The following is a 16,650-nucleotide window of genomic DNA, read 5'->3' as shown; positions in this document are numbered from 1 at the left end:
ATATATACATTAAGCAGTCATTATTATAAATTGAAAGTTGGATTAATGGCACCTCTACTTTGATTGGAGAATCAAAATTGGGTGACCAACATCTTAGAGCAGAAGTAAACACTGATTAGGAGCCAGGAATAATCCAAAGCCTCAACACTGATTGAGTGACCAACATTCATCCGCACTTTACACGTAGATCCGACCCACTTTCCACCACTTTTCCAAACACTGTCCCTCACATGATCCCTCGAATCCATTCCCAAGGCTTCATTTAACCTTGCTCTTATCCACCTATCCACCCATTGGGTGTTTCCTTCCTAACTTTCTTCTTTTGGGTCTTTGATTTCACCGGAAAACACCAAAAACTAATACCAACAAGTTGCTATCATATAAATTCTTCAACCCCTCATGTCATTGTTATAAATTAACACAAAAGCCCACAAGAAAAAGACCATTAACTACTACCAAAAAATGCTCTCTCTCTTTCTCTCTCTCTCTCTTATATTATCTCATTCTCCTTCTAATTAATATTGTGACATTGCAACAATAGTTAATGGTAAGAAAAAAAAAAAGGAGTAAGAAAAACTTGTTGCTCTCTCCTATTTGTTGTATATTATTTCTATCTCCCAATTACTGTTATTACTATTATTAAAAAAATTAACAATACAAAATAATATAAAAAAAGATTAATAAATGCTATCTACCTCTAATTTTTTATACAAATTCTATTTACATGAGGCTATCCATAGCTATTTCAACTAAAAACCACATAAGCGAACTAATTTAGTCAATAAATGATAGAAAAGTATGTTCATGACAATGATTTTGATTTATACAGTGAAGAATTTTTTTTTTGACAAAAAGATAACTCTTTTAATCTTAAAATTTATCCAAATCTAAAAGTCAAAGTCTAATAGTCAAATTAGGTTAGTTTAGATCTCCCCACAACACATAGGAATTCACATAAATAAAAATTATATGTTTAACTAGCTTTTTATTTAATGACATGATAATGTCTTTGGTCAACTTTCCCAGCCATGCTTTTGACTTGATTGTATTCCTATCCTTCTTCTTGATGTGTACAAATTGAGTTAGAATGAGCCTAATTTAAGTCAAACCTGGATTAAGAGCAATCCTATCAACATGGGTGTCCAAGCCAATTAAAACTATTTATAATCCTAATCAGGGTTAATTACAAAAAATTATATATTATTATTAATTTCAAGATAATCTATTAGGAGTCTTTAATCGTAGTCGATTAGAGTATGCCTCACAATAATTATTTCCCTAATTGGACGTGTACTATAAGTTGTATGATTAGGTAGAATTGGGGACGGATTAGAACAAAAGAAATCAAAAAGGAAAAGAATATAAAAAAAACATATTATATTCTCCCTCCTATGTTATTATTTATTATATATTATTTATATTATTATTATTTTTTCCTTCCTCTGTTATTATCAGAAGAGAGGGCCGCAGCCGTTCTTTCGCCCCTCCCAATCCAAGCCGCATCTCGGAACAAAGACTCTCTCTCTTCTCTTAAACCCTTCGTCCCCGAGGAGAATCGAGGAAGAGGGGGCCGCAGAGTCTTCATCTTAATCCTTCTTCTGGAAGCGGACGGGCCTCGGGATCTCGGTTCGATATGGAGACGAGTCAGCAGGCGCTGGATCGTATCGGTATCCCCGATTCCTTCACCGGATTTATGTATTGATGTATTATTGCCAATATTTTTGGCTTTTGTTGCATGGTTGATTCATAAGGATGTGATCTTTGCGGGGCGTGATTTGGTTCTTGTGGTTTGGGCGTTGTGTCGGTCCCGAGTTGTTGATGAAGACGTGATTTTTTTGCGGCAATGTGGGTTAAGGAGCTGGGTAAGCTGAAATCTCTCGTGACCGTGAAACAGGTTGTGATAGAGCGATCCGGTGACTTTTGTGGTGAATTTTCTTAGATCTCCCTTTGAATCCTTGTGTAATTCAGATAATCTGTGTTTTTTTTTTTGTCTGGTATGTAGTATCAAGTAGAGAAATGGAGATTACGTTAACCTGTAACATGGGCAGATCCACCACTATAGCGGGAAGTTGGTGTCGCCAGGACTTGGATACGAGTTTTTGTGCTAAATTTGAGAATATGGTTTTGTGTTGTGAAGAATGTCATTGCCACATCTACTATTTTGCGGATATAGGATGCTGGAAAACACCACAAGTCTGATTCTCCAAGGCCTCCTTTGTTACCTTGATCTAGGGCAACTGGCATGGATCTAACTTTCCCATTTTCCTGTTAGATAATAAAAAGTGTTTGGTGATGTCGTTTATGTATCGTTGGGATGGAGAATTCGAGAGATCAGAGAAGTAACATAAATGGGTTGGAATTTAACGCTTGAAAACTTTGCTCGAGTTGTTTCCATAAGTTTGATTAGTGGTCTGAAATCCTTGTTTTTGCAACTTGAATTTAATAGATCTAGTCCTGTCGGTCACAATTTCTAGTTTCTAGACACTCTTTCTTCAAAAATGGGGTCTAACTACTGTCTCAGAAGTGAACAGAGGATTTTACGCTAGAGAGTGAATCTGGTGCGGCCTTGGACATTTTAAACTTAGCAATTGTTGGATTTAGCCCTGCAGAAATGTGTTGATTTAATCAATATTCATCCTTGATTTAATATTTAGGATGTGCCACATGAACTAATTCAGTCATACACATCGTGAGATGACAAATCAAGCATTGACCATGTTCAAACATTTGCATTTGATTTGCATTTTTTAAATTAGACAGAATATCTTTTTTCTGGCCTTGGATGTGGATGTTTGCAATTTCAGATTACTGGTGCTTCTTATGTTTAGCTTCAGAAAAAGGTTAGAGTTTTTATTTTCCTAATCCAGTGTTTGTGTCCTTGTATGATTTAGTGCTTAAACTCAGAACTTTTTCTAGTGCAATAAATCTATTGCTGTTTGTGGAATACTATTCCGTATAAACCAAGTTTCTGATATATGAATGAGCATATTTCCTTGAATTTTTTAGTGCTTTTTTCTTCAATACTTCCGGTTACCTTTTGTGGTTACGGTCTGTCTTTTTGACCTTTGGTTCTGTAATTTTACATTCAAGTTGATGTTCTTTTTATGTACATATATACACCATAATAAGCATACATTCATACGTGTAATATTTCATGTGTATTTCACACTATGTATGTGATGTTTATTTTTACCTATGCACGAGCTTATATGTGCATATAGATAAATATACATATTTGTTCAAACAAACACATAATGTATTTACAGGCACCTACATTATACTTGCATTTGCCGTAGTTAACTAATAAGTTGTTATTTGTACTCTCCTAAAACTCACCAGAGCCTTTGGAATCATCAACTGTAGATGGTGATCAGAAACCTGTTACTGTTGAGACCTTGAACGAACAGGTATTTACACTTTGAACATACTCTCTTTTCCTTATATCCAACTTCTAGTCATTAATAACTATCTTATCTTTTATCAGCCACCTTCTGCTATAGATGAGAAAGTGACAACCTCTAATGCTTCAGATGAGTCAAGTAACATAGGTCTCCCAAGAGATGCACAAGACCATTTTGGTTCTTCTGATGCAGTTAATGATGACAGTATAATTTTTCCACCAAATAATTTGCCCCCTCCGGCACATGTCTTCTGGTATAGAGGTTAGTTTTTGTCCCAATATCCATTTGTGCTTTCTAATAGTATTATCTTTTGGCATACCTGTATATGGCATTTTTATCATCATAGCAAGCTTGTAAATTTTGTATGTTCAAAAGTTTTATTACATCAATTTAACTCTTATTTTCTGAATCTACATTGAGACTCTAAATTTCTTCTTTTTGAACTTGCATGAGATAAAGCGGATATTTCAGCCTTAAAAACACTGCTTGCTTGAGTTTACCTATGAGATGGATTATCTGTAAGAGAGCATACACGTAAAAGTTTTAGTCCTGAAAGCAGTTTTAATGTTGTTATGGTGAAGTTTAATGGGCCTTTGTGTCTTATTAGTTTTTGTCTTATCGTTTGTTATTAGAATTTCTTTGTTTGCCTCTCTTTATCGTTTGATGCTTTACATAAATTTATAGTACCTCTAAACTACTAACTTTGCATCCAAAGAAAGTTCAACAAAGTTGCTTTAGGTTACGTTGGTTTTGCATATTTTTCTTCAGTTGGATCAATTTTCTTTTCTCTATGCAACTTCGTAGTTATTTGATTCGGATATATGAAATTGGAGAAACATATTTGAACATATAATGTTGCTTCAGGATATGAGAATCCAATTGCTGATGAGTACTCTCGACATTTAAATGTTGAAGGCCTAGAAGTTGGTTCCACTGTAAGTATCAATATCCATACATCGACTCTATCATTTTACCTTCTATTTTCCTTTTGAATCTTCTTAACTTTTATTGTATTGTAGGGTGTCTACAATGAGAATCGTTCACTCGTATATCATACTGGATATGGGTACAGTCCTCAGATGCCTTATGGACCCTATTCCCCAGCTACAACGCCTCTACCTTCTATTAGTGGAGATGGCCAACTCTACACCCCGCAGCAGTTCCAGTTCCCAGGTGCATACTACCAGCAGCCAGCTCCTCCTAATATGCCGTTTCTGTCTTCACCAACTCCAATACCACAAGCTGATTTGACAATGCCCATTGATCAGCAAGGAGCATTTCCTGTTGATACCTCAAGCTTCAACACCCACCCGTTTGGACCAAGACCTGGTTATCAGCTATCCTATGGGTCTTTTGGTAGAGGTAGTTTTGCCAGCAATTAATATAATACTGATTCTTGTGATTCACGACAAGTGTTTGATGGTTTTTGCAATGGTGGATTTTGGTCAGATTGGTTGAGATCCCCAGAGGGGACTGGGTCTGTGACTCCATTATCACCACCGGCAGCTTCTCCCCAGCCAGTTGGTGCACTCATGTCATTTGGGCAAAACACCATGCCTCCAACTTATGGAATGGTAATGATTACTTATCTAGTTTCTTTTGTATCAGAGTTTTCTAGCCTCTTCTATGACTACTATCTTTTGTGTCTTCGTATCTCTAAATGCATAGTTGTATTTGTTCACCGTTTGTGACTTTCTAAACACATCGATATAATTTTATCAGTTTAACATGCTTAGTTTCCATAGTAGAATTTTGTTTCTTATACAGCTTAGTGTAGGTTGAACCAATAATTGCTGCCAATTGGATTTAATACCTTTGAATTGTGACAAATAGATGAAAAGATGGATACATACATAATAGATTAACTATGAGAAAGTAACAGTTAATCATTAAGCTTAATGTAGGTCTGTAAGACTAATATAATTTTGTTACATCTGTCCCAAAAGTTCATTTTCTCTATGATAATTGTGTTCCATGCATTTTGTTAATTTTGTCTGCTAATTGTAATACAACAAGAAGTTGCATCAACACTAGTGTACCATGAGATAAACCATGGTTACAATTTTTTTTAATCAAATAAGGTCTTAATATGATTCATGAGATTTTACAATTTGTTCAAAATGCTTTAACTGGTTCTATTATGATTCGACCTGATGGGATAACTATCCTAAGTCTGAACCACTGACTCAAGATGCTTACGCTGAAGTTAATAGGAGTACACTCATCAGGGTGTTGCAATCTCCCCCACTGAAGGGTTTGATGTCCTTGTCAAGGCTCAATATAGTCTAGATCAACGATTTCAATAGGCGCTCGGGCAAGGCGATGCGAGGCCCGAGAACCTTGCTTCATGTCCAGGCAATGCGCTTCAAAGAGGCGAGCGCTCGAGTTAAACCAAGTGGCCGAACCAGCGTTTTCTGTCGCCGACATCAACCTCCCAGCATCCCTCTACGTTGTCGTTGTCTCTCTATGCTGTCGTTGCCTCTCTCCGTTGTCGTTGCTCGCCGCTGCAATTGTCGTTGCTCGTCGCTGCCATTATCGCTACTCGCTGCTGCTATCGCTGTTGCTGTCGCTGTCATGACTCGCTCACTCACCGCTCCCGTTGCCGTTGCTCTCAGTCAGCAGCCTCGGTCTTACTCTTACTCACATCGACTTGATAGTATACTGTTAATAGTATCTTAACAGTATATCGTAAACCGTATACGAGTAACAATATTTTTTATATATTAGATTAATAATATATTATTTTGATTTTAATACTACTAATTTTTATTTATTTGAAATTATTGTTATTGTTTTGAATTTTGAGACTTTTTGTTTGTGATTTTGTCCTTTAGACTTTCTTAATTTAATATCATATTTTATTTAAATAATTATATTTATTAATTATATTATATATTTTTATATTTTAGTATCTCGCTTTGCTCGGGCGAGCGCTTAGCGCATTGAGCGTTTTTTGACCTTAGTGCCTAGCGCTTTTTAAATCACTGGTCCAGATCAAACTCTAGCTTTATTCATGTGAGACATAGTCCAATGATAGCTTCACATTATGACGTACCGTCTGGCCCCATCCATAAGTAGCCCTAACCTGTCCCATTCACATGTAGCTTAATCGGCCCCATACATGAGTAACCCTAACCTACTCGAGTCTCTCACCATTCTCCAATACTATGTTAGTTCTGATACCAATTATCACGATCCAACATGATGAGGTAACTGTCAATCACTGATTGAAAATGCATAAGCTGAAGTTAGCAGTAGTACACTCATAGATTCTCTCTAACGGTGTAACTTTTTTGGTATATAGTCATGATTTTACATATATTCCTGACATATGCTATTGTTGGTTAGTGTTCACCATGTTCATATTGCCAAAGTTTAAACCAAAGAAACCTATTTACAAATTTTAGGAACCTTTCACAAATGCTCTCATTGAGAAACACAATTAAATTTGTTGCAAGGTACCATGCTAAGAAAAGAGTTGTATTGTTAAAGATTAAGCCATCTTAGTATTGTGCCTTTGTTCTCACCTTTTATTTCATTGAAGCAGAGGTCAAGTCTTTAAATATTCTTGGGTCTTGGGATTTGAATTGGCATTGCTTTTGCTTGGTCTATATTAGTTAAATTTAGGTATGGGTTACATCAATTTTCTTATTATCCATATGAAATAAATTAAAACATTAGTTTGTCAGAGAATTCTAAAGCACAGTGTGTATATATTCACTGGATGTGGCTTCAGGTTGCAAGACTGAATTTATACACTGTACATAAGGTTCTGCTCTATTATTTTAAATGTTCATGCCTACTGATTGTTTCTTACAGTATATTCATTTGATTGTCTAATTGCATTCAGGCTTCACAACAACACAGATCTTTGTATGGTTTTGGATCCTCTATCAATTCGCCCCATGGTGGGCTGTATCATGGTAGCATTTTTGAGACATCTTTTCCTAGCTTCGGATTCAAGGACCAGAGCTTGATTGCTCTGGACAGAAGGAGCGGAGGAAAGGGAACCATGTACAGTCGCAATGGCAATCTTGATTTTCTAAACGAACAAAATCGAGGGCCACGAGCAAGTAGAACAAATAATCAGATGACTGAACACAATCCTTCGCTTGACAATGGAAACAGTTCTTCAAGGGTTGATAAAAAATTGTATAATAATCCTGACTTTATTACAGAGTACAAGGATGCCAAGTTTTTTGTAATTAAGTCTTACAGCGAGGATAATGTTCATAAAAGCATCAAATATGGTGTTTGGGCTAGCACTTCCAATGGAAACAAGAAGTTGGATTCTGCATACCATGAAGCAAATAAGAAAGAAGATCCTTGTCCAGTTTTCTTATTTTTCTCGGTAATTTCATTCTTATTTCTCATGTACTCTTTTCAAGTTTTTGTATTTCTGTTTGGGTTTAGCAGTTTCCCATGTTAGTAAGTTGGCGTTATTTTATTAGCTTTGTAACAAAATAAAAAAAATTGTACAGGTAAATGCAAGTGCACATTTCTGCGGGGTGGCTGAAATGATTGGACCTGTTGATTTTGAGAAAAGTGTGGACTACTGGCAGCAAGACAAGTGGAGTGGCCAGTTCCCTGTGAGGTGGCAGATAGTGAAAGATGTACCCAACAATCTGTTTCGGCATATTATTCTTGAAAACAATGACAATAAGCCTGTCACCAACAGCAGAGACACCCAAGAAGTGAGTTTCTTCTTTTGACTATGAACTGTATGATTGTACAGACGGTTTATATCTAGCTACTCTTGAATTAAGTACCTGGCATGTGAAAATTACCATAAAATGAGTTTAATTAGCGAATATTGAACATGGATAGATTATAAATCATAAGGAGTCAAGAATCCTGATCATTTTGGATATCAATTGTACATGAGGTTGTAAATTGAGATTTCTGCTGAGAGATGACAGAGTTCTTAATAATTATGATTTAACCTTGAAACTTGGAGAGCTACCATGGACAGGGTGGGATGTTGCAAAAATAGTCTGGTCTATGTCTAGAACATGGTCTGTGGCTCTAGGCATAAGGCCTAAACTGTTTCGACTATAGTTGGATATACCCTAGGAGGGGAGAAGGTGCATGCCTACAACACTATAGTTATGTATCGTGACACAGATTCAGCATAGCACATGCTGATATGTCTCTGGCATGGCCATCCTTTTAGCTTACAACATGCAGCCATAAATTCTTTCCAATTATATTTATTTGACATTACCTATTTATTATTATATGTAATGAAGAAACTAAAAATTTATTAGTTTAATGCTTGTCATTGAGATCAGATTCCCATATTACAATCTTATTTTTATTTAAATAGTTTAAGTCTCCATTCGAATACACCAACTTTAGAATATTTTTTGCATTCCTTGCATCATCTTCGTGTCACCTATGTTGCCCCCTCCCTCTTTCTGGTCCACCTTCTTCATTTATATTTATATCTTTTACTTTTCAAATTGAGGATCATAGAATTGTTTAACTATTGTAATTCTTCTAAATGTACAGCATTTTGTTTATTGGGATCCGAAACCAATTCTTCTAAATGAGCTATGTTAGATGATCATTGATCTTGCTTACAGTATGAATTGAGCCCTTGAATGGAGCTTTGGTTTATTGTGGGGGTTCACACCTGTGATGCATTTTGTTGATTTTGTGCCAAACTTGTTGTCAATGATTTTGATAATTTTTTGGAGTTAACATTGCCGACAATTAGAAGTTTCCTATGGAATCAACTGGATTTTCTATCTGGTAATGTCATTTATACCGTCAGATCCAAAGGTCAAAGTTAGAGGGAAGAATAAATCAGACATTGATGGTATCTTTATTCCATGATATAATTAACTACTAGGACTTTTAAAATTATCCATAATTTGCATCATCATATGTGTGAACCTAGTCAAGATTGAAATCCATCAAGACAGTTGTATGAGCTGGGTGTATGATGCTTAAAAGCTTAAAATTTTCAGTCTGCTCTTTCTTAAATCTCAACCAATGTGTTGAGCATTACTTCATTGCATAAATTGATTTGATACTCCATAATTTAACTTGGGGCTTCTCTTGTTTTAGTTATGCCCTCTACATGGTTTACATTTGACTCACATGGTTGCCTGGTCTACTCACTTGTTTAACTCGTGTTTGAACAATTGCAGGTGAAATTGGAGCAGGGTCTGGAGATGCTAAGCATTTTTAAGAAGCATGAATATGAGGTATCAATCCTTGATGACTTCGAGTTTTATGAGGAGCGGGAGAAAGCCATGCAGGAGAGGAAGTCCCACCAGCACCAGCAACAGCTATCCAACTCAGCATGGCCTGTTCCAGCAGCTCTTAGGGATGATCAAAGGAACACAGCTACTATGCCTGGAGAATTCATTGGCCAGATCTCAGAGAAATTTACGCATGCTGTCACGTTGGAAGAAAGAAGCAATGCTGACCCCTCGACAGATAAAAATAGTTCCTTAAATACTGCTGTTGCTTCCAAGCCCAAGGATCTGTAGAAACCAGCAACTGCAGCCATAACAATGAGCAGCTAGAAAGTTATTCAAGAGTATAGGCCTCTTATTCAGATCCTTAATGTTCAGAATGACTGATGACTAGGTTTGGTGAATTAGGCATTGGAAAAGCTGTTGAGTAGGATTTCTAGTATTGTTGAAGCAGTTGTACAGTTTGTTGGCCATTCAAGAAAAAAGAAAAGAAAGAAAAGGGAAAAAAGAGAACTCTATTTTTTTTCCTCCTCCCTTTGTTTCCTTCTGACAGTCTTTGGCAGATCTGGAGTTCTCTACTAGCTTTTGTAAAGTTCCATTTGAATGGCATATGAATAATTTGGCCGTATCGTTCGGTTCCAACTCTGTCTATCTTAGTTTTCTTGTGACGCTAGTACTTTGTGTCTGGCACCATGAAAAAAGCTGAAATGTTTCAGGTAATACTTGGTACTGTCATTGACATGTTTGAGTTTTTTTTTTTGCTGATTATTACATGATTCAATAGCTATGTTAACATTGCAGGCCACTTAATTAAAACTGGATGCTCAGTCCAGTTTTGGAACTGAGCTCTCTATCTCTTAGTTGTGATCTATCTACATCAGTTAACGAATTAGAAATGACCCAAAGTTGATTGTTCTTGTGTTGCTCAAGGATTGTTTAATCAAAGTAGCATTATGTTCTCTCTGCTTTGAGGTGATCAGTCCTAAATGAGTTTAAAAGTTAATGTGGTGTAGAGCTTTGTCATTCTGAAAAGGTGATTTAAGGTCTCTGCTTGTTTCTCCATTTTCAACTCTCATGTTGCCGGTGATGATTTCCCAAAATTTCAAGAAGCTCATGAATCAATCTGAACAGGTTTGTCTTCCATGAACCAGTGCATCGATTAATCTTCTATGAAATGGTTTTTCTTGGAATAAATTTATTTTTTCTTTCTATGAGATGTTTCATTCAGAATAAATTTAGTTTTTCTTTTTATCTGCAGAATGGTGACGACGATGATGACGAGATACGATGGTGACATAACATAGCACATAAAAGCATACTTATTCTTTTATTATATTTGGAAAAAAAAGAAAAAAAAAGATATATATTGTGGGTCCCATATATATATATATATATATATATATATATATATATAGGTCCCGTTGTATTAAGAGTTTTTTCTAGTATTTTTATATTGTACGATATTTAATTTGAACGGACTAATAATAACTTAAAATCGCTTGGGATTTTAGTATTAGCCATTATATGGCGGAAGCTCTCAGAAGAGTGTTGTCACCTGCTGACTCGATAACAAACGTAGCAGCCACATTGTGACCCAGAAATATTTAAGCCGAATTCCCTGTGCCATACAATTGTAGCAATCCGAAGTGCTGCAGAACCCAAAGCCATGCAACGAATTCGAAGACTGCAGAGAAGCAGAGGGAGGCAATTCAGGGTCATGCATGGTCAATGTGTCAACAGGTAATGGAACCCCCACCCCTCCATCCCCGCTGGACCTCACAAGAGAAAGAGAAGTTCTCAGATTGAATGATATCGAGAGGAAATTGAGGAGGAGGAAGTGGTGGAAGACGAACGATAACAACAAAGCAAGAGAGGGAGGAAAAACTTTTCAGTTATCATCTCCTATGCCTCTCAGCGGCAGAGGCATCAAGAGACCGACGGATCCCAAAGAAGGAGAGGAAGAAAGTGTAAAAGCAAGCTCTTTTGCTTATCTTTTTCCTCTTCCCATGTCCATTTTGCGTCCCATCTTCTTGTTCCTTATACGCTGCTGTGATGCAGAACAGATGTTTGTGTCAATGCTGAGAGGAATGTCGCACAGGGAGAAGGCAAATAGTGCGGCATGCCGACTAGTAGCAGTGGCCATCGACAAGGACAAGAGCAGCCAGAGTGCTCTCAAGTGGGCTCTAGACAATGTTGTCACCAGAGGCCAGACCCTGACCCTAATTCATGTCAACACCAGGCCCTCATGTAAGATGCCTTATCCTTGCTCCTCCCGCGGGGCTTATGCAAACATGATCCTTGCATGATCTATCCATGCAGAACGCTGCAAAATATTTTTTTCTGATTAACTGTTCCTTCTCCTTTCGATGGGATGCAGCGGGTTACAGAGATGATGCTTCCTCTGCGGCGATTTCGAGGGACGTGTTCATCCCATTTCGATGTTTTTGCACCCGAAAAGATGTAAGCCACCTTTTTGCCTTAATTTAAGATTTTAACTTAGTAAATGCGAGTATTTTGTAGCCTGGGCGTAGGTGAAATTGTGCGAAAACTAAATGAGCAACAACATTAGTTCTCAAGCCAAGATAAGGCGATAGAAAAATTAACCGAGTGTATTTATGAGCATAAATATCTAAGATGTGCCTAAGCTGTTGCTCAAATGGATGAGGTTTGGAAACCCCTAGTTTTGCAAAAATTCAGCACTAGGTGAAATTTATTGATGAAGAAATTTTAACATCTCAAATATTTTTAGACCACTTCCACATTCGCACTACTGGTGAAGAATCTACTGTTCCTTTCCTAGCAAGCAAAATATTTAGGAGCAGTCAAGGTACCTTGAGGTTGTATTCTACCTCCTGTTGCCGAAAGCAGCATCTCAGGTTCATGCGATGGTCCTCCTCGAACAAGGAAAATTCTTAAGATACTTGGATATATTTCAAGAAGAAAGCCCCTGGCAAAAGGAAGTCGACCACTGTCACCGACTCGAGAAGACTCACAGTATGGACAATTTGTTCTCTTGATATTCTTTTAAACACCTACCAGTCGATGGTGGGTGGTGTTATGAGATTAAATCCACCTAATGCGCATCACAACAAATTATGCTGCCCAAGACCAAGCTCCAAATTGTGATTGTAGTCTTTTGATATATGTACCATCCTATCGAGAAAAGCTCATCCTTCAATCACAACACAAACTGAAAGCATGATTTGTGTATTCCTGAACAGGTGCAATGCAAAGATGTCATACTTGAAGACACTGATGTTGCCGAAGCAATTTCAGATTTCATCACACATGCCGCAATTGAAAAGCTAGTCGTTGGTTCATCATCGAGAGGCGGATTTGTTAGGTTGTCTTGAACTACTTGAACACTTCTTTAACTAAGTGGAAGTCTCTTGGACCTCCCCATAATACTTGATTTTTCGTATTTCCCTCAGATCATTTAGAACCATTGACCTCAGTGCCAGTATCTGCAAAGGTGTGCCTGATTTCTGCACTGTCTACATCATCTCCAAGGGAAAGGTCTCATCGATGAGGAATGCTGTCCGGCCTCCTCCAACCATCTCTTCTCTCCGGAATCAAATCCAAGAACAAGCAAGTGTTAATCCCGATCCACAGGACCATAAACCCAAGAATGGTATGAAAAATTTGTGTTGCTACAAGTACTATATCAGTGTGTGTGTGTTTTTTTCTGGCTTTTGCTGCTTCTACCCCTAAAGAAAACTATGAAATTTCTCAGTGCCACATGAGGCTGCATTGTCTCCATGGTGTCTGCAAAAAGATACTGAATCAATCAAGTAAGAACTTCCATCATCAAAAAAAATATGTAGAAGGCTAATGTGTGAACAAACACCATAAGTACCCTCCAAATATGCTGAACAATAAGATTTCTGCCTCAAATAGGTCACCTTTTACCAGGGGAGGACGTACTTCAACTACAAAATCATATGGAGATTTGATGCTGGACAGCGATATATCATTTGTGAGCAGTGGCGGGACAAGCATGGAGCACAGCTTCCCTCCAAGATCGTCAAATGTTTCGGAAAGCTTTGATCTCAGTTTCGAGTCACTGTCCCGATCCTTAGGTTCAAACTCTGCTGGGAATGATTTATCTTCCTTCTCTTATGAGAGCTCATCATCTCAGGCTATGGTTAGTCTATTCCTCTCTCGCTACTAGGAAGAAAAAATTAAATATAAAAAAGAAAAGAGTTTTACTTACAGACAGTGATGTCTAAATCATATCAATTAAATTGATGTAATATAAGCCATTCACAATGACAAATGGCATGCATATTACCTTGCAACTTGCAGGAAGATGTGGAAGCAGAGATTAGGAGGCTAAGATTACAACTCAAGCAGACGATGGACATGTACAGCACAGCATGCAAAGAAGCACTTACAGCTAAACAGAAGGTAATCTTGCCATCGGTGCCCACAAAAAACTGAACTTACTTTGTGAAAATGCCTTCCTCTGCAGGCAATGGAGCTCCAACGTTGGAAGGTAGAGGAAGGGCAACGACTAAAAGAAGCTCGACAGGCAGAAGAAGCAGCTCTTGCTCTAGTAGAGAGAGAGAGAGCAAAGTGTATGGCAGCAATACAAACAGCTGAAGCATCCAAACGAATTGCAGAATCAGAAGCACAAAAGAGAATCAGTGCAGAGATGCAGGCACTCAAAGAGGCGGAGGAGAGGAGGAAGGCCATTGATTCATTGTCACATACAAGTCTCAGGTACAGGAGGTACACAATAGAGGAGATAGAAGTAGCCACCGAGTATTTCGTGAACGAGAGGAAGATTGGAGAAGGTGGATACGGTCCTGTTTACAGATGTTACCTAGATCATACACCTGTTGCCGTTAAGGTTCTTCGTCCTGATGCTGCCCAAGGAAGGTCACAGTTTCAGCAAGAGGTATGCAACACGGGCACCCATGCTTTCACAGTATCACAACTCTGAATTTTCAGTTCACATATACTCAGAGTCTCCTGTAGCAGTAAAAATTATATGGAATCTGCCTAAGTATAAATGTATGACTGTAACAATTTTGTTGTATCATCTTCCATGGACAGGTTGAAATATTATGCTGCATTCGACATCCAAATATGGTTCTTTTACTGGGTGCCTGCCCAGAATATGGCTGTCTTGTATACGAGTACATGGCAAATGGGAGCTTGGAAGATCGATTGTTGAGGCGAGGGAATACACCACCAATCCCTTGGCAGCACAGATTCCGGATCACTGCAGAGATTGGCATGTGCCTCCTCTTCCTTCACCAGACTAAGCCAGAGCCGCTTGTTCACAGAGACCTCAAACCTGCAAACATCCTCCTTGACAGGAATTATGTCAGCAAGATCAGTGATGTTGGTCTCGCTCGCTTGGTTCCTCCATCTGTAGCAGACAGTGTCACCCAGTATCGCTTGACAGCGACGGCTGGCACATTTTGCTACATCGATCCAGAGTATCAGCAGACTGGCATGCTCGGTATAAAGTCCGACATATACTCTCTTGGGATCATGCTGTTGCAGATCATTAGTGGCAGACCTCCCATGGGGTTGACACACTACGTTGAGCGTGCAATTGAGACAGGAACATTTGTAGAGATGTTGGATTACACAGTGCCAGATTGGCCCATGGACGAAGCTTTAAGCTTAGCCAAGCTGGCACTGAAGTGCGCAGAGCTTAGGCGCAGGGATCGGCCAGATCTTGCGACGGTCATATTGCCAGAACTCAACAGGCTCAGGGATTTCGCAGAGGAGAATATGCAGTACTCATTGTTTGGGAACAGCTCACACCTCTCACCTATGCAGAGTCAAGTTTCTACTCAAGTATGTTAACTTCCCTAATACAATTAAGTTTGCTAGGAATTGTCTGACTCAAATGAATGCAGATAAGGCATGTCATTAAGTTATGGAAATACCTGTGGAACAATAAACTTTAAGTAGATGAAAGGAAATTAGGAAGTGTGGCATCGGGAACATGCAATATAATATTTCCAATTCCTTAGCAAATGCATTAGTTAACCAAACCTGGAGATTACTGTACAGAAACAATAATAGAGATTATCATCCATGAAAAAGCTTTAAAGGCCTCTAATGGTCATGCTATGTCATGGCAATTGATAATATGCTGATTGTAGATTTATTATTGCACTGATATTCTTCAGTTTGATAAAATGGCCAGATTTAGAACAAATGCTCAACTTAATGACATATGATTTCCAACTTGAGCAAGATAAGCTCAAAATTGTCAGATCATCAACATCTCATAATGAGAAATAGTAGATGGCCCCATATGATACTTCTTTTTTCTATCTGTTTGTTTAGGAAACTAGAAGCGACCCTGAAACTATGCAATCTGGATATGAAAGTTCGATAAGCCAATTTAGTGGATCATCCACTCCTGGAAGAAGATTGAGCACTTCCTGAGATGGAGGAAGCAGTTCTTCTGGGGTATATCTCCACAGAAAAAAAATGAAATGCTTCTTACATCTCAAAAATATTTGTGGTGCAAGTCGAAAGTAATATCCTCCTTTTTTTTTGTGGTGACAGCAGCATTGCCAAGCAGATATCATAACTTCCTTCTCTATACCAGGAGTAAAAGAACTCTCCTTCTTGGAGTCTTCTGACAATTTTTGTACTAAGGGACTGTGTTTAGATGTAGAAAAGCATTGCTGATGGAAACCAACAGCAAGTGAAGGCCTATAGAAACTGGCTTTGTGTTCTTTTGAAGCATATTACTTCTACCTCATGACAACATCAAGAAATTTGAAATGTATAGGTCGCAGAAGATTTGCTTCTACTAGTATATATTGCATGCGTCATTGCCTTGCCTTGCCTTCTTCTCTCTCTCTCTCTCTCTCTCTCTCTCTCTCTCTCTCTCTTTGTGGAATGTTATGAATGACTACAACTTTTTACTTCAATAGTGACTTGAGTATTTTTTTCTCGACTCCAAAATATATAAACGTTGAAAAGCATAGGTTTCTTTTCCATGTTCATGAATGATAATTTATAGTCTGCTTATCATCTTGATTTTCTACAATTCACAACAATATATA

At 37.9% G+C, this 16,650-nt stretch overlaps 2 protein-coding genes across 6 annotated transcripts; both read left to right on the top strand.

Moving 5' to 3' along the window:
• Positions 1-1,470: 1,470 nt before the first annotated feature.
• Positions 1,471-10,235, top strand: LOC135609863 (YTH domain-containing protein ECT1-like). Its single transcript, XM_065103601.1, has 9 exons — positions 1,471-1,667; positions 3,340-3,407; positions 3,485-3,662; positions 4,266-4,336; positions 4,421-4,763; positions 4,851-4,975; positions 7,252-7,752; positions 7,883-8,095; positions 9,557-10,235. The coding sequence occupies exons 1-9, from the start codon at positions 1,634-1,636 to the stop codon at positions 9,899-9,901; spliced, it is 1,878 nt and encodes a 625-aa protein (XP_064959673.1). The 5' UTR covers positions 1,471-1,633; the 3' UTR covers positions 9,902-10,235.
• A 931-nt stretch (positions 10,236-11,166) lies between these two features.
• LOC135583182 (U-box domain-containing protein 52-like) lies at positions 11,167-16,425 on the top strand. Of its 5 annotated transcripts, none has more exons than XM_065103598.1 (12): positions 11,167-11,580; positions 11,671-11,854; positions 11,985-12,067; positions 12,829-12,950; positions 13,039-13,238; positions 13,341-13,398; positions 13,505-13,751; positions 13,913-14,014; positions 14,079-14,507; positions 14,666-15,421; positions 15,920-16,045; positions 16,148-16,425. In XM_065103598.1, exons 1-11 carry the CDS (start codon positions 11,329-11,331, stop codon positions 16,019-16,021), a joined length of 2,535 nt encoding a protein of 844 aa, XP_064959670.1. In that variant the 5' UTR covers positions 11,167-11,328; the 3' UTR covers positions 16,022-16,045; positions 16,148-16,425. The 5 variants fall into 5 exon arrangements, with proteins under 5 accessions (XP_064959670.1, XP_064959669.1, XP_064959671.1 ...); XM_065103597.1 differs by having other exon boundaries at positions 16,145-16,425; XM_065103599.1 differs by having other exon boundaries at positions 11,167-11,574; positions 15,920-16,425.
• The last annotated feature ends 225 nt before the right edge of the window (positions 16,426-16,650 follow it).

This window comes from Musa acuminata, chromosome BXJ2-4, assembly GCF_036884655.1.
Source record: "Musa acuminata AAA Group cultivar baxijiao chromosome BXJ2-4, Cavendish_Baxijiao_AAA, whole genome shotgun sequence".
Lineage (NCBI taxonomy): Eukaryota > Viridiplantae > Streptophyta > Magnoliopsida > Zingiberales > Musaceae > Musa > Musa acuminata.
The sequence above is the reverse complement of the archived record's forward strand: the minus strand, read 5'-3'. Positions and strand labels throughout refer to the sequence as shown.